The sequence below is a fragment of the Vulpes vulpes genome, chromosome 8 (assembly GCF_048418805.1).
Source record: "Vulpes vulpes isolate BD-2025 chromosome 8, VulVul3, whole genome shotgun sequence".
In the NCBI taxonomy this organism is placed as follows: Eukaryota; Metazoa; Chordata; class Mammalia; order Carnivora; family Canidae; genus Vulpes; species Vulpes vulpes.
The window spans coordinates 14639674-14654445 of NC_132787.1; the positions used below are offsets into that span (position 1 = coordinate 14639674).

Genomic DNA, 14772 nt, shown 5'->3' on the forward strand with positions numbered 1-14772 from the left:
ACTTGTCCGCGAGGACACGTGCACGCTTTCTTTCTCAGAAAAACCTTTGTTCATTAATACTTTCAAAATAGCATAGCATGTGACTCCTGGTATGGCAAGTATACATTATAATATGAATGGGAACTCGGGAACCTTGGGAATGAATAAGCTGAAATCCACAGTAAACGCACAGTTGAGTTTTAGGTTATGCTATTGATTATGAATTCAATGATAACTGCTGTGCTATTTTTGCCATTGCTTTTAATGGTAGAAAGCTGGAATCATAAGCTCTAGGAGATCAGCATTGTTTTTGGTTTGCTCCTATTTTCTTAACACAGTGCTTGGCAATCAAGATGCTCAAAAAATGTTGAATTACAGTTTTTTAAATGGAAGACCCAAATAGTGTAATAAGAGGCTCCCCTCACTCTTTTTTCTTCTTTCTTTTCTTCCTTCTTTCTTTCCTTTTTAAACATTTTCTTTTTTTTAAGACTTTTTTTGGGTACCTAATCTGCTTGGTTTTGTAATTTAGTTTATTTAGCTAGCTAAACATTTTGTTAGCTAGAGGTTTCAGTAAAGCAGTTTAATAATAAATATCTCCTTTTTTTAGAATTCTTATGTACAATATAGTTCTTTAATTTGTAGCCATGCTTTTCCTTACAGTTTTGCTAGGCACAATTTTGGCTTTGAAAGGACCATTGTATCTCCGATTATCAAAACTTTTTCTCTGCAACTAATGCTTCTAAGAAGTTGGTAGTTATGCTACACATCTTGGACCATCCTGGAGACATAGTAGAAACCATCATAAAATGAATGCATTCATTCACCCAACAAATACAATGAGGTTCCAACATTGGCAAAGCATTGTGCAGACACTATTCCAAGAGACAATTGAATCAAGACAAGGTATCTATCCCTGCAGCCTAAGGGAGATTAAACCAAAGACTCAACACCTAAACTGACCTCTATAATTAGCTAAAACATATGTTCTTGAAGCTCAGAGTTATTGTTCATTTCTGAAGAGGTATCATTTGGGAAAAAAATAACATGAAAAGGCATTTGTACTGATAATTTTGTGATTTATATATTGAACAACATACTTGATAGAAGGGCTAATTTGCCCAACCACAAGAATGTACCCTGGCATTCTTACCATGAAGGATATTTGTATAGTATCATTTTTATGTTTGTAACATAATAATCACTCTCTTTTATTATGTTATTATAGTCAAGCAGTTTATAAATATTTAATTATAGAAATAGAGTAGTATGGAGTTTATGAATATGGTCTTTGAGGGTAGATGTGAATTCAGATTTCAATACTGGCATTTATCACTGGTGTCAAAGTTATTAAGCTTTGTGAGCATAGATTTCCTTGCCTGTAAAAGGAGAATCATAGTATTTTTTAAAAAATCATTATAAAGTTAATTGATATACACTAAGTAAAAACATTTTATATGCTTATGATATATAATATTTGTAAAATGTATTACAAATAAATATATAGAGAAAGATATAATATTTCATTTAATTTGTCTGTCAGGTCTTGCTATTATTATGTGCCGGGCACTTACCTCTGAGAATTTTGAAACTTGGCTAACGTCAGCAACTGGTTTGCTGGAATTCAAACCCTGTTCTTTCAGACTTAAAAGCTTTACCCTTTCTGATATACCTGTAATACCCTTTATTACAATCACTTCTTTCCCCGGCAGCAGAATTACGAAGCAATATACTGATGGTGGCTCTTCTTTTCAATTCTTCAAAGGGATTCATTATCTCAAAGTGTCCTCCCAAAAGTCTCACTATATTCATTTTCTAAAATTTTTTACTCCTTTTGGTTCATACTTGTTAGTGTTATGCTCCAAATTAGCCTATATTCTTAGCCTATAAACCTAATTTCTACTGAGAAAAAAATTACCTATAACTATAAAGAGACTCTATATTAGTTTTTATTAAATGTAAAGCACAAAAGGTTGTTCATTCCTTAGGGAAAAAATGTGTGAATTTGTTTCAATACCTGAATAGTATTAGGGATTTTGAAGCTGAATTTTTAGAAAAACAAGGAAATGTCACTATAATTTATACTAAGAGAACTACAAGGGATCCTATACTGTAGTACCCATTATCATCATCATCATCATTAGTGACAGTTTATTTTTTTTAATTTTTTTAATAAATTAATTTTTTATTGGTGTTCAATTTACCAACATACAGAATAACACCCAGTGCTCATCCTGTCAAGTGTCCCCCTCAGTGCCCATTAGTGACAGTTTAAATAGCAGTTCGAAGTGTTAAATAGCAAACTTCGAAGTGTTAAATAAGTTGTGCAATATGCCCAAAGTAATTTGTTTCTAAAAATAAGATGATTTATAGTACCATGTTTTCAAATGATTTACTTTTAAAATTATTTTTTAAATTATATATGATTGTAGGTGATCCCAGTAATCCTACCATTGTTGCTTATTTGTGTTTTTTTTTTTTTTGCCTTCATTGGTAAGAGGTGGAGTTACATATGCAAAGAGTATTTAGGTGTATACAAAAGTGAGGTTTTTTTTATATAAATGCCACCTCTTTGGTTTTTATCAGGAAAAAAAAAAGCAGGAACTAACCTATTCCATTAATATAAATGAAAGTTTATATTATATATAATCAACATTATCTATATAAATATTTATCTATGTCTATAAATTCACGCATCCAGGAATACTGTGAGTACTGAGGGGTAGACCTTTATCTGAAATACTTCATTTCAGAAGAATGCAGAAGAAAATCCTGTGTGTTCAGGGTTGTGAAAAGAATTAGTTTAAGAAAGATATTATTAGAGATGATTTTTCCTGTGTCATATTTTTAAGGGTATAATGATTCAACAATGACTACAGAACGGTTTTAAAAGCAAATTGATAGTAAATGCTGGTGTTGGTGACTGGCAAATCATTATTTGCAGTTTGACTTCTTTCTTATGAATCCCTAACTTAGTTATTGTTACCAAAAGGAGCTATTTTTATTCCTGACACTTTATTTCTTATTTTAGAGTTGTATGGTTATAAAAGTATTTTGCTCAGTTTTTACCTTTTAAAACTGCCTATCCTGATGCTATCCAGTGGGTACTGTAATTTCCCTGCTATCATACATATATTATTCCTATACATAGGAATAGTAACATTTAGGAAACTAAATGATGTTAAAAAATTTGATAACACAAATGGAAAACAAACATTTTTCTATGAGATTAGTTATTAATGATTCTCATTTACTTATATTCTAGAACGCAAATCAATTTCACAGTGGCTATTGATTTTACAGCATCAAATGGTGAGTATTATAACTATCACTAGTAAAAAATTTCAGCAGTTAATTGAGAAATAAATATTTCTTTTCATGAGGTTAGATATTTTATTCCTATATTTACATACTTCTGAAGTGTGTCATGTAAAATTCAGGTCAGTTTCCCTTCCTCTTTACTATTATGAAATAGGTATACAAATGACTAGAAGAAATTTTAAAAATGCCAATAGTCCCATTCAAATTTATTAAATATTAAGTTTTTAATTTTTGCTTCACATATTTTTAAAAAGAAAATTTGAAACCTAGTTAAGCCCATTGTGTACTTCAGCCTATTTCTTCTATTCTCCCTTCATCTTCATACATAACCTTAATACTGAAGTGTGTTGAATTATCTTCATTTTCTAGTATTTTTATATGTATTAATATATGTAAATGTAATTCAAATACATGTACTTTATGCAACTCAATTCATCTTTCCTTGACTATTTTTAAGAATTACTCATTTTAGCACATTTATATTTAATTCAGGGAAATTGTCATATAACACCCCATGTACAGATATTCATAATTTGTTTATCAAACATTTCAAGAAAGGAAAGATAGTCAACTTTTAAAATTTTATTTTGAAGTAACTTTGAAACAGAGCAATCATTTGACGTGAATTATTATGTATCATAAGAACAGGAATAGGAAGAAAATTATAAACCCTGAGGAAGTAATATTTCAGGAATGCAAGGTTGGCTTAATATTAAAAAATCAAATAACTTACCATGTCAATAGAAGCAAATGTAGAAATCATGTTGTCCTGTCAATTGATGCAGAAAAAAGCATTTGGCAATGTCTAACACATTTTCAGAATAAAAACACTTAACAAACTAGGAATAGAAGTTGACTTATTAACTTTATGAAGGGAAAATATGAAAAACTCATCCCTAACATAGCTTAATGCACTCCCCCTAAAATGAGAACTAGGGCAAGGATGTCTGCTTTTGCCGCTTCTATTCAACGTTGTACTGGCAGTTGTCATTATAGCAATTAGTCAAGAAAAAGAAAAAATATCCAGATTGGAAAGGAAGAATTAAAATGATTTCTATTTGCAGATAACATAATCTTATATGTAAAAAATCCAAATGAATTCACTAAAAATCTATTAAAACTAATAAATAAGCATAGCAAGATTGAAGGATAAAATATCAATATATAAAAATCGGGTCTTTTTCTATATAGTTCCAGTTAACAATCTGAAAGTGAAGTTAAGAAAATTCCATTTACAGTAGTATCAAGAGGAATATAATACATAGGAATAAGCTTAACAAAGTAAGTATAAAATTCACACTCAAAAACTATATTCTGAAAAAAAATCTTGAAAGAAATGAAAGATCTAAGTAAGTGGAAAAATATGCCATTTTCATGGATTAGGAAATTCAACTGTTGAGAGAAGAACATTTCTCAAAGCAGTGAACAGGATCCATGCAATCTCATTCAAAACCTGAAAGACCTCTTTTGCATAAATGATGACCCAGAAACTCATAGGGAATTTTAAGGGACCCAGAAGAGCCAAAGCAGACTTGAAAACAGAGAACAAAGTGAGAATATTCATATTTCCCATTTTGGAAACTTACTACAAAGCAACAGTAACCACGAAAGTATAGTGCTGGTGTAAAGATAGATGTATAGATCCATGAACTAGAATAGAGATTCCAGAGACTAAAGTTAACTGATTTACGAAGGGTACCAAGACAATTCAGTAGGGAAATAATAGCTTTTTCAGCAAATAATGCTGGGATGACAGGATAGCCACCTACAAATGACTGAAATTGGACCTTTTCTGCATATCAACAACAAAATTCACACAAAATAGATCAAAGACCTAAATATGAGGACTAAAATTATAAACTATTAGATGGAAACAGGGATATAACTTCATGACCTTGAATTTGGCATTGATTGTTAAATATGACACTAGAACATAAGCAAAAATTAATTAATTAATTAAACTATCAATCAAAACCTTTTGATGCTTCACAGAACACTGTTAACTAAGTGAAAAGACAAACCTCAGAATATGAGAAAATATTAGCAAATCATATATCTCATAGAGAACTTGTATCCTAGAATGTATAAACTCTAATAATTCAATATAAAGACCAATAACCCCATTTTAAAAATGGGTAAAGGATCTGAATAGACATTTTTCCACAGAAGATGTACAAATGATCACTCAATAAGCAAAGGAAAATATATTTTGCAAACTTAGACATCAGGAAATGCAAATTGAAACCATAACAATACTATGTCACACCCACTAGAATGGCTATAATCCAAAGATAACATGTGTTGGTGAGGATGTGGAGAAATTGGAAGGCTCACGCACTGAATGTGAGAATGTAAAATGGTATAGTCATCTGAGAGAATACATTGGCAGTTCTTCAAGTTGTTAAACATAGAGTAACCATAGGGCCCAGCAATTCCACCCCTAGATGTATACACAAGAAAGATGGAAACATATGTCTATACAAAAACTTATACAGAAAAGACAGTGTAAAGACTTATACAGAAAAGGCAGTGTAATAGCCATTATGTGGAAACAGTCCAAATATTCATCAATAAATGGATTTTTAAATGTGATATATTCATACAGGAGAATACTATTCAGCAAATATGAAGTACTGATATGTGCCATGACATAAATGAACCTTGAAATCGTTATGCTAAGTGAAAGAGGCTAGTCACAGAAGGCCACATATTATGTGAATCCATGTATATGTAATTTCTAGAAGAAGCAAATTAGTAGAGACAAAGATTCATCATTTCTTAGAGCTGAGCTGGATTGAGTGATAAGGGAGTGATAGTGAATAGGCACAAGTTTTCTTTTTGAGGTGATAAAAATGTTGTCAATTGGGGTGACTTGTACTTATCTGTCAATATATTAAAAATCACTGAATTGTACATTTTAAATGGTTGAATTGTAAGTTATGTGAATTATACCTCAATAAAGCATTTTTAAAAAAGAGTGTAATCAAGTGTGATTTTTTTTTATAAAGGCACAATGTACCTCTAAAACAAAATCAGATATGTTTGTTTGATAGTATCCAGTGTTTAAAATATTACAAAATCCTTAAGTATAAAGTAGTAGCTATGAATAAGGACTATGGAATCTGACTGCCTAGATTTACATTCTAGTTTTATCAACTTTTACTGTGTGATTCGGGGCAAGTTATTTACCCTGAAAAATGGATATAATAAAAAATACCTGTGTCATAGACTTGTTGAAAGGTTAAAAAAATATGAAGTAAGATATTCAATGCATGTTAGATTCCATGCTATTATAATTATCATGGATATTAGTTGGATCCCAGTGTTATCAACTTACCACAAGCTCATTCTTCATATGCATTGATGCAGGTACAGAGATGGCACAAACATGGTCCCAGATTCAAGGAATGGGCAGTCAATGTAGCAAATGTTTAATTGCCAAATTTTGTGGTGCAGAACACAAGAGTCCTAGAGGTAGAAGAGGAAAGACAATAAGGGTTGGAATAAGCAAGGAAGGCTGTCTGGTGCAAATAAAACATAAGCTGGAGTGGAGTCAAGTGACTTCTAGGACAGGGTGGCAACTTGAGAGGTAAAAATAGGAAGGAACATATCTTTAGTGATACAAAGAAGAGATAGTCTGATGAAGATGCTGGAAAGAGACAGGCAGGTCTTTGCATGGGTGGGATCCAGCCCTGCTATTCAGGATAGGCGAAGATGTTTAGACATGCTGGAGTATGAGTGATACTTGTATTTTAATTTTAAGTTACAGTTATCTTAATAAAATAGACCTAGTTGCCATCAGCCATTGGGTAACAATTCTTATTATATTTGAGAGTTATGTTAAATGACCACTCAGTAATGATATTACTCCACTGTGGCTCCAGTGGCTTTTGATCAAGGACAAAATTCTAACTATAGAAGAAGGTGTCTTTGGAAAATTGCACCAGATAATTTAAACAGACCAGGAAGACTTTATTTAGGACTGTTGCCATAGAGGTCAAGGTTACTGGGATGTAAGGGAAAATTTGAACTCAGTGCCTCCAAAACAAAAGGTGGGAGGGGTTTGAAGTGTTGCCTTGATCTAGTGGAAAAGTAATGAGGGACATTAGAGGGGACATCAGTCTGTTTGCTAATTAGAATTTATTAAAGTTAGGCTCCCACCTTTACAAAGAGACTAGGGGTAGAAGTACTATCTTTCTACATGATTACATTTCAACGGGATGGCTCCAGGTCCTGGAGAAAGATAGTCCTGGGTTGTAGAAGATTTATATCTCAAAGGTACAGAGAAAGAATTTACAATTGCAAGTTTTCTAAAGCAAATGCTCTAAGAAAAGGAGGGTCAGGAACCTGTAGTTATGAAGAATCCTTTCCAAAGTTTAGTCAAATTGAAGGGAATGAATGTTAAGGCCACTTTGTCAGGAGATCCTTTTTCAGAAATTTCGTCATGTAGAACCAGCCCTTGAATGCCAGTAACCCTTTGGAAATATAAATGTATTTATGCAATGTATTATTTTTAGACCAGAAATGTTCTGTGTATAATTATATGTATTATAAACCAAGGGGAGATCACTCCTTAATTTTGTTTCTCTCTGGATCTCAAGCGCTTATTATTATTATTTTTTTTTATCAGAAAAGGACTGTGCCCTAAGGCTTTCCTCCTTCAGGCAATGTTTTAATGTAGAATTGAGCTTTATGTGCTATTACAAGTCTCATTTAACTTTCTATTTTCACTTAAGAGACTAAATGGACTTTCAAGCAGCCTTTGTGCTGGTAATTAGGGCAACTCAATGTGAATCTCAATATGTTTGAGTGGTAGAACTTACATTACTTTCTCTTTCAAATTCATCTCTGATTGAAATGCAACATCCTACATAAGTATATTGAAATTTCAGAACCTTGTGGCTGACCCAGACAGTAATAACAGTAGCAGTTAAACCTTCTATTTCTATGGTGCTTTATTATTTTTAATCACTTTCACACATATAATCTCCTTTTGTCCTTCCAGTAAACACTGGGGTAGGGTTTATTGCAGACATTTTATAGGTATTGTCTTGAAAATTGCAAGACTGGACTTTGAGCCTTCTGGCTCCTCATTTAATGTCTAGTTAGAAACTCCAAATCATTTTTCAGAGAGAGATATTTAATTGGCTTGAATTTTAAAATCCCTATGCTTTCCTCTTTAAAGTGATTAAATTGAGATATTTTTCAAATATTCAATTTATGTTTGTAATAGAACTTTAGAAGCCTTCATAGTCCTCTATTTATAGGCATGAGGGTTCAGCTAAAGGTACATGATTTTTTTAAAAAATAAAGATGACTATAAAATCAGTTTAACAAATGTACTTTAATACTTATTCTGCAACTGAGATTCAAGAGTAGCCTGTAGCATTGACAATGAGGAATAATTTCTGAAAAAAAATCTGCATATGCTTTGGCATATCTTTGGAAAACCTTCCACATGTCTGATATAATGTAATGAATATTTTTATGTTAATATCCATCCAAAAAGAAATTATTTGACACAGTATGGTTGTAGGCAGAAAACATAATTTTAAGTATTTCATTCCAAAATAGGCATCAAGAAAAATGTCCAAAAAAATGACATCTTTGGCCTGATCAGTCATGATTGAAATATTTTTTCTGTCATCAGGCAACCCCGCCCAGCCCACATCTCTCCATTACATGAATCCTTACCAACTGAATGCCTATGGAATGGCACTGAAAGCAGTGGGAGAAATCGTTCAAGATTATGACAGTGATAAAATGTTCCCAGCTCTAGGTTTTGGTGCAAAACTGCCTCCGGATGGAAGGATATCTCATGAATTTGCTTTGGTAAGAATACGTCACAAGGATTTGATCTTTCGAAGAAAATAATATGTTGGATCTTTTAATATTGGTTCACCACTTACGCTTTAGTCAATTACGTAGCAATATTTTGTGACTGTAAACTCAACTTAATTTTGCTAAATGATTAATTTAGGAGTGAGGTGTTAATGGGAAAAAAAAGACAGTTAAAAATATTAGTAGGGATCCCTGGGTGGCGCAGCGGTTTGGCGCCTGCCTTTGGCCCGGGGCGCGATCCTGGAGACCCGGGATCGAATCCCACGTCGGGCTCCCGGTGCATGGAGCCTGCTTCTCCCTCTGCCTGTGTCTCTGCCTCTCTCTCTATCTCTCTGTGACTATCATAAATAAATAAAAATTAAAAAAAAAAAATTTAAAAAAATATTAGTAATAAGTATATCTAAAATGTATCACGTTTTAGATGTGGCCAAGCAAGTCACTAAAGCCAGCCCAGTTTTCAAACAACCATCACCTCTCAGTGGGAGGCTATCTCAAAGAATCTGTGGCTATCTTAATCTACCATCTAATAAAATGGCATTTCTTTTCAAATTTAAAGGAATAGTTATGGCTAGAATTAAATTTTTTAATGTGGGGCAGCCCTGGTGGCTCAGAGGTTTAGCGCAGCCTTTGGGCCTGAACCTGGAGACCCGGGATCAAGAGACCCGGGATCAAGTCCCGTGTCAGGCTCCCTGCATGGAGCCTGCTTCTCCCTCTGCCTGTGTTTCTCTCTCTCTCTCTCTCTCTCTTTCTCTCTCTGTCTCTAATAAATAAATAAAAAATCTTTAAAAAAATTTTTAATGTGAAGCAATGATTACAGCTATAGCTAATTATGATTTCAATATAATGGAGTAGATAAGACTGGAATAAATATTTATCTAGTTAATATTTACTCTACATAGATCTAGCCCATATTGTGTGATTTTTAGAGAAGCAATGTACTGCATTCTACCTTCAAAATAAACTCCACAGAGATAATGCTTATAGATCCAATCAGCCTTACTCTCACTGTACTTGTGATAAAATAATGAGAAAATCAATATAGGAATGGTTGGCTATCACTTTGAAAAGTTTTAGCTTTTCCTATAGAAGTGCCTTCCTACCCTCTATACATTTCAGAAGTTACCTCTTCCATCCCCATTTTTTTTGTAGGACTTTGTTCTTGTTACAAAAGCAATGCATAATTATAGAGATTTTTTTAAGTTCTCAAGCAAAGTAGACAAAAATAATAAACTACTATTTATTGAGTAATTACCAAATATCAAGCCAAATGCTTTACAATAATTTTCTTACATAATTTTCATAAGATTTCTATGTGGTAGGTATATCATGACTATCACATAGTACTACTCTTGCAAGTGCTACTCCTATCGAATGAATAATATAGTGAAATAGTGCCCAAGTGTTGTATAATTCAGCTCAGAGTAACAGGAATTAACAAGGTTCCAGAGGACAGGACTTGAACCCAGATCAGTCTTGTTTTAGAATACATGCTCTTTAACTGCTACTAAAGCACATTTTATAACAGTACCTACAATCAATCCTACCTCTGGGATATGTGCTTTATTAACACCATAGTATGATATTGATCATGATATACACACACACATACATCCAGAGCTTTTATATGATTAAATTTAAACTTCCTTAATTATCTTTTAAAGCAGTATTTTCACGTTTTTATTTCTATATCTTTCCTTGCTTTTCTGTTCCATTGCCCACGCAATTGCCGAAAAGGTTGCTGGAGGCTTTAATTCTTTCTTCCATGAATTAGCCCGCATGCGACATTCCCAGCGTCATATAAAAATGACTATTGGGATTTTGTTGTGTCTTAGAGAATTAAAATCTCCCAGAAACTTATAAAACCGTGAAAATCACTCATGTGACGCTAAGCCTTAAGTGCCTCAGGAAAAAGGTCATGAGCTATTTTAAAGCTTAAGAAAATGAATAATTATGTTAAACTAAATGAGGTTTATTAATTTTTCCTGCCATATACTTCTTCTCACCCTTGCTTATGATTTTTTAACTTTGATCTTTCTAATCTTCTCTTTTTCTGCATTTCCTACCTCTAAATTCATTCCTTATAACAAAACCTATGCAAATAATGCTATTGTTAAGGAAGGATTTTTTTTTTTTATTATTTGCATCTTAAAAAGTTCTTTGAACCCAGTTCATATACTTAAAGGATAGAGATCATACCTCTTTTAGGTTATGAAGAATAGTCTCCCAAATTGAAGATGGAAACAACCATGATGATGCTAATGAGTGAACTTTAACATCACTGATCAATTAATTTTTTTCAAACCACTTTTGTTTTCTTGGGTAAATAAAGGCAGAATTAAATAGGCCTTCAGTATTAGTATTTGATTTAATTTTTTGGTACAGTGTTCTGTTAACCTCATCCTAAGTAACTGCAATATGTATCTATAGGTGCTGAAATGGCAAATAGGAAAACCAGTCCCATGTCAATCTGGCAATTAGTATATTCTGTAATCCTAAACCCTCATATTTTCATGGTAATTTATGATACATTTTCATAAATTTTATCATACCAAGTTCAAATAATCTTTCAGATATCAAGGAAGGCCTTCTAAAAATTAAATAATCCCTAGTGGATGAGTTTATGGCTAGCAGAAAAATGTAATTTTTAATGTTTTCTTTGCTGTTAATCAAAAGGCCTCAGATAAACCCCAGTCTTCATATAAATATGAATAACGTAAAAGGGAATCATTACTCTCCTCCTGTTATGATTCTGATGACTCCTTAAGTTGTTACAACAAAATATAATAGTGTAGACCTTTAGGGGAGGTATTTGTAATGGTCATATGGCCAGTGACCCTTTAAAGAAAGGCTCCTGCAATGATCAATCTTGAAATGCTTACATCTGTCCAAGTGATTTCTCACTAGAGCTATAAAAGTGCTGGCCTACTTTTCCCTTATTTTGACATTTATAGAAATCTGCACAATTTAATATTTATATGTCTGTCTTTTCTTCCATCTAGATGCTAACAATTTAACAGCCTAGGGTCTTAACACTGTATGCATAAAATTGAAGATCAACAGATGTTTATTGAATAAAAAGGAGACTTCTTGTCGATCTTCCCCACATAAGCAATCGCTGGGCCGCAATGGATACATTTCAAAGAGTAAAGCAACAACTCCTTAGAGCTTGTCTTCAGCATTTTGTCAGCTTGTTAGCCTTGCTGAAAAATGTTCTAGGCTCTAGGCAGCAACAGAGACTACATGGCCTTCTGTCTTGGAACTGAATCTAAATCCTCAATACAATGCTTCAGGGAGCCAAATGGATGAGAAAACGGATGAGAGCCGGACATCCCTCCCCACTTAAGTCTGCGTGGTGGGATTAGTGCTCATTTTGAATTCTGTTCTTTATGTTCTACGCATTCTACAAAATTAACATTCATTATTTTATAAATGGGAAAGGTAGTAAATTAAAATGGAAATATAAAATAGGGCATCCACTGCACTCTTCATTAATAAACAACAAAATTGAATGCACTTATATTCAAAAATATCCTGTGCTTTTCTTTTGTGCTAGATCTACACATATGCTTATTTTAATTTGTTTTAACAAGTAAAATCTAATTGCTTGTTAGTAATTAGTAACTAACACACATAATTATTTTGTGAAATGAGTTTTTAAACAGGCTTTAAAAGTCTTTTTATAACGCATTACAACTTTGTCATTAAGAGGAAAATGTCGTTTTAATAGCTGTAAATTATTTTAAATAATCTGATATAATACAAAGCGTATATAAAAAAGAATGTATAATTTTGTGTCCTAAGTATTCTTGTCATCCAAAGCATATGAGGAATTCTTAGAGCAATTTATTACAGAATTAGGATTAATGCAGAAATCAGTGCTTTAAATATTCCATAATAATGAATAGGACATCCAATGATTATCTTTCAACAGAGAAATGAAATGGTGAGAAAGATGGTGACCTTGTTGTAATTTCAGTTCCTCAGGAAGAGAGAAAATGTATTATTTTCTAGAAATATAAACCCTTAATTAAAATGTTAAAATGATGATGAGAAAGTAGCTCAGAACCATCCTGGTTTATATTTCTTCCTCTAAGGCAGATATAGAATGCATTTTTATATGTTCAAAATCAATAATGAGTTTTAATTTTAATTAGCTTCATATCTTATCAAGGGAAAAGAATACTGTAATATTTTATTTAAAGGAAGGTTAGTTAGGTCAGCTCAGATTAATATCAAAAGCAATCATTAACTGCTTTGCACTAATATTATTTTTTTTTAATTTTTTTAAAAATTTTTTTATTTATTTATGATAGTCACAGAGAGAGAGAGAGAGAGGCAGAGACATAGGCAGAGGGAGAAGCAGGCTCCATGCACCGGGAGCCCGACGTGGGATTCAATCCCGGGTCTCCAGGATCGCGCCCTGGGCCAAAGGCAGGCGCTAAACCGCTGCGCCACCCAGGGATCCCTGTGCTAAATATTAAACTTATAATTTCAATCAATTAATGTAACCAATTTTATAATATAAAACTATAAAGAGGTCTTTATTATTATAAATTATAAGAGGTCTTTTATTATTTTTATGTTTTTCAAAATTTACATGATGGTCAATTAATTAAAAATTATGAAGAAAATACAAAATTAAAAGGAAAAAGTTGGTATATATCCCTCTCTCCCAAATGACAAAACTGAAGTAGTTGATAACATCTGCCCTAGTTTCCTAAGATCGCCTGTCTTTCAAAATGCTTAGAATTTTAAAACATGGTGGCATGGTGGTGTTTAAGTGATTCGTCTCTGAAATTAAACTGTGTAGGTTCAAATACTGGCCCTCTCATTTGTTTTGTGTAATTTGGGGGCATACTAAACTCTCTGTGCCTTAGTTTTTTTCATTTGTAAAGTGAGGAAAATGACAATATTTTATCTACTCTTGTTAGGGTTGCTATAAAAAAAAACTACCTAAATATGTAAATATTTTAATGTTAAGCTTGGTGTATAGAATTCAACAAATTTTAGTTACCAACTACCAGTCACTTGTGATTGTTCAGATAAAAATATGTATGCTGAAATTATTGTTAGCTATGTTTAAATGTAAATATGGCCTCTAGTGTTTTAAATATATCTTTTTTTTTTTTTTTTTTTTTTTACTTACTTTCAGAGATGGAGTCTAATTCCCTTTCCCTTGAGCATGGGCTATACTTAGTGATACATTTCTAGCAAATAGATTGAAGTAGAAGTATTGGTATGCATCTTTTGAGACTAGCTTATAAAAGGTTTTGGGGCTTCCTTTTTGCTGTTTTTCTTTGATTAATCATTCTAAGGAAGTTAGCTGCTATGCTGTAAGAACACTAAGCAGCCCTATAGAGAGACCATGTTGACCTCCTGCCAGCAGCCATATAAGTGAGCCTTCCTGGAAACAGATCCTGCAGCTCTGGTCAAGCTCGGAGATGCACAGGTTGGCATATTGATTGCCAACCCATGAGAAATGCTAAGTGAGAACCACCTGCTAAGCTGCTGCTGACATCCAAAAAATGTTTGTGATAATAGTCCTTGTTTTAATCCACTAACTTTTGGGATAATCTGCTACAAGAGCAATAGATAACTAATATTTGTGTTATTTGCCTTATTTATGTTATTTGC

At 32.7% G+C, this 14772-nt stretch overlaps 1 protein-coding gene across 1 annotated transcript in view; it reads left to right on the top strand.

The window, feature by feature from the left end:
* CPNE8 (copine 8) overlaps window positions 1–14772 on the top strand; it is a 214150-nt gene that overhangs the window by 170397 nt on the left and 28981 nt on the right. The window contains exons 14-15 of the mRNA XM_072765596.1: window positions 3242–3288; window positions 8948–9129. Of these exons, the coding sequence (XP_072621697.1) occupies window positions 3242–3288; window positions 8948–9129 (229 nt within the window). The remainder of the gene's footprint in view (window positions 1–3241; window positions 3289–8947; window positions 9130–14772) is intronic.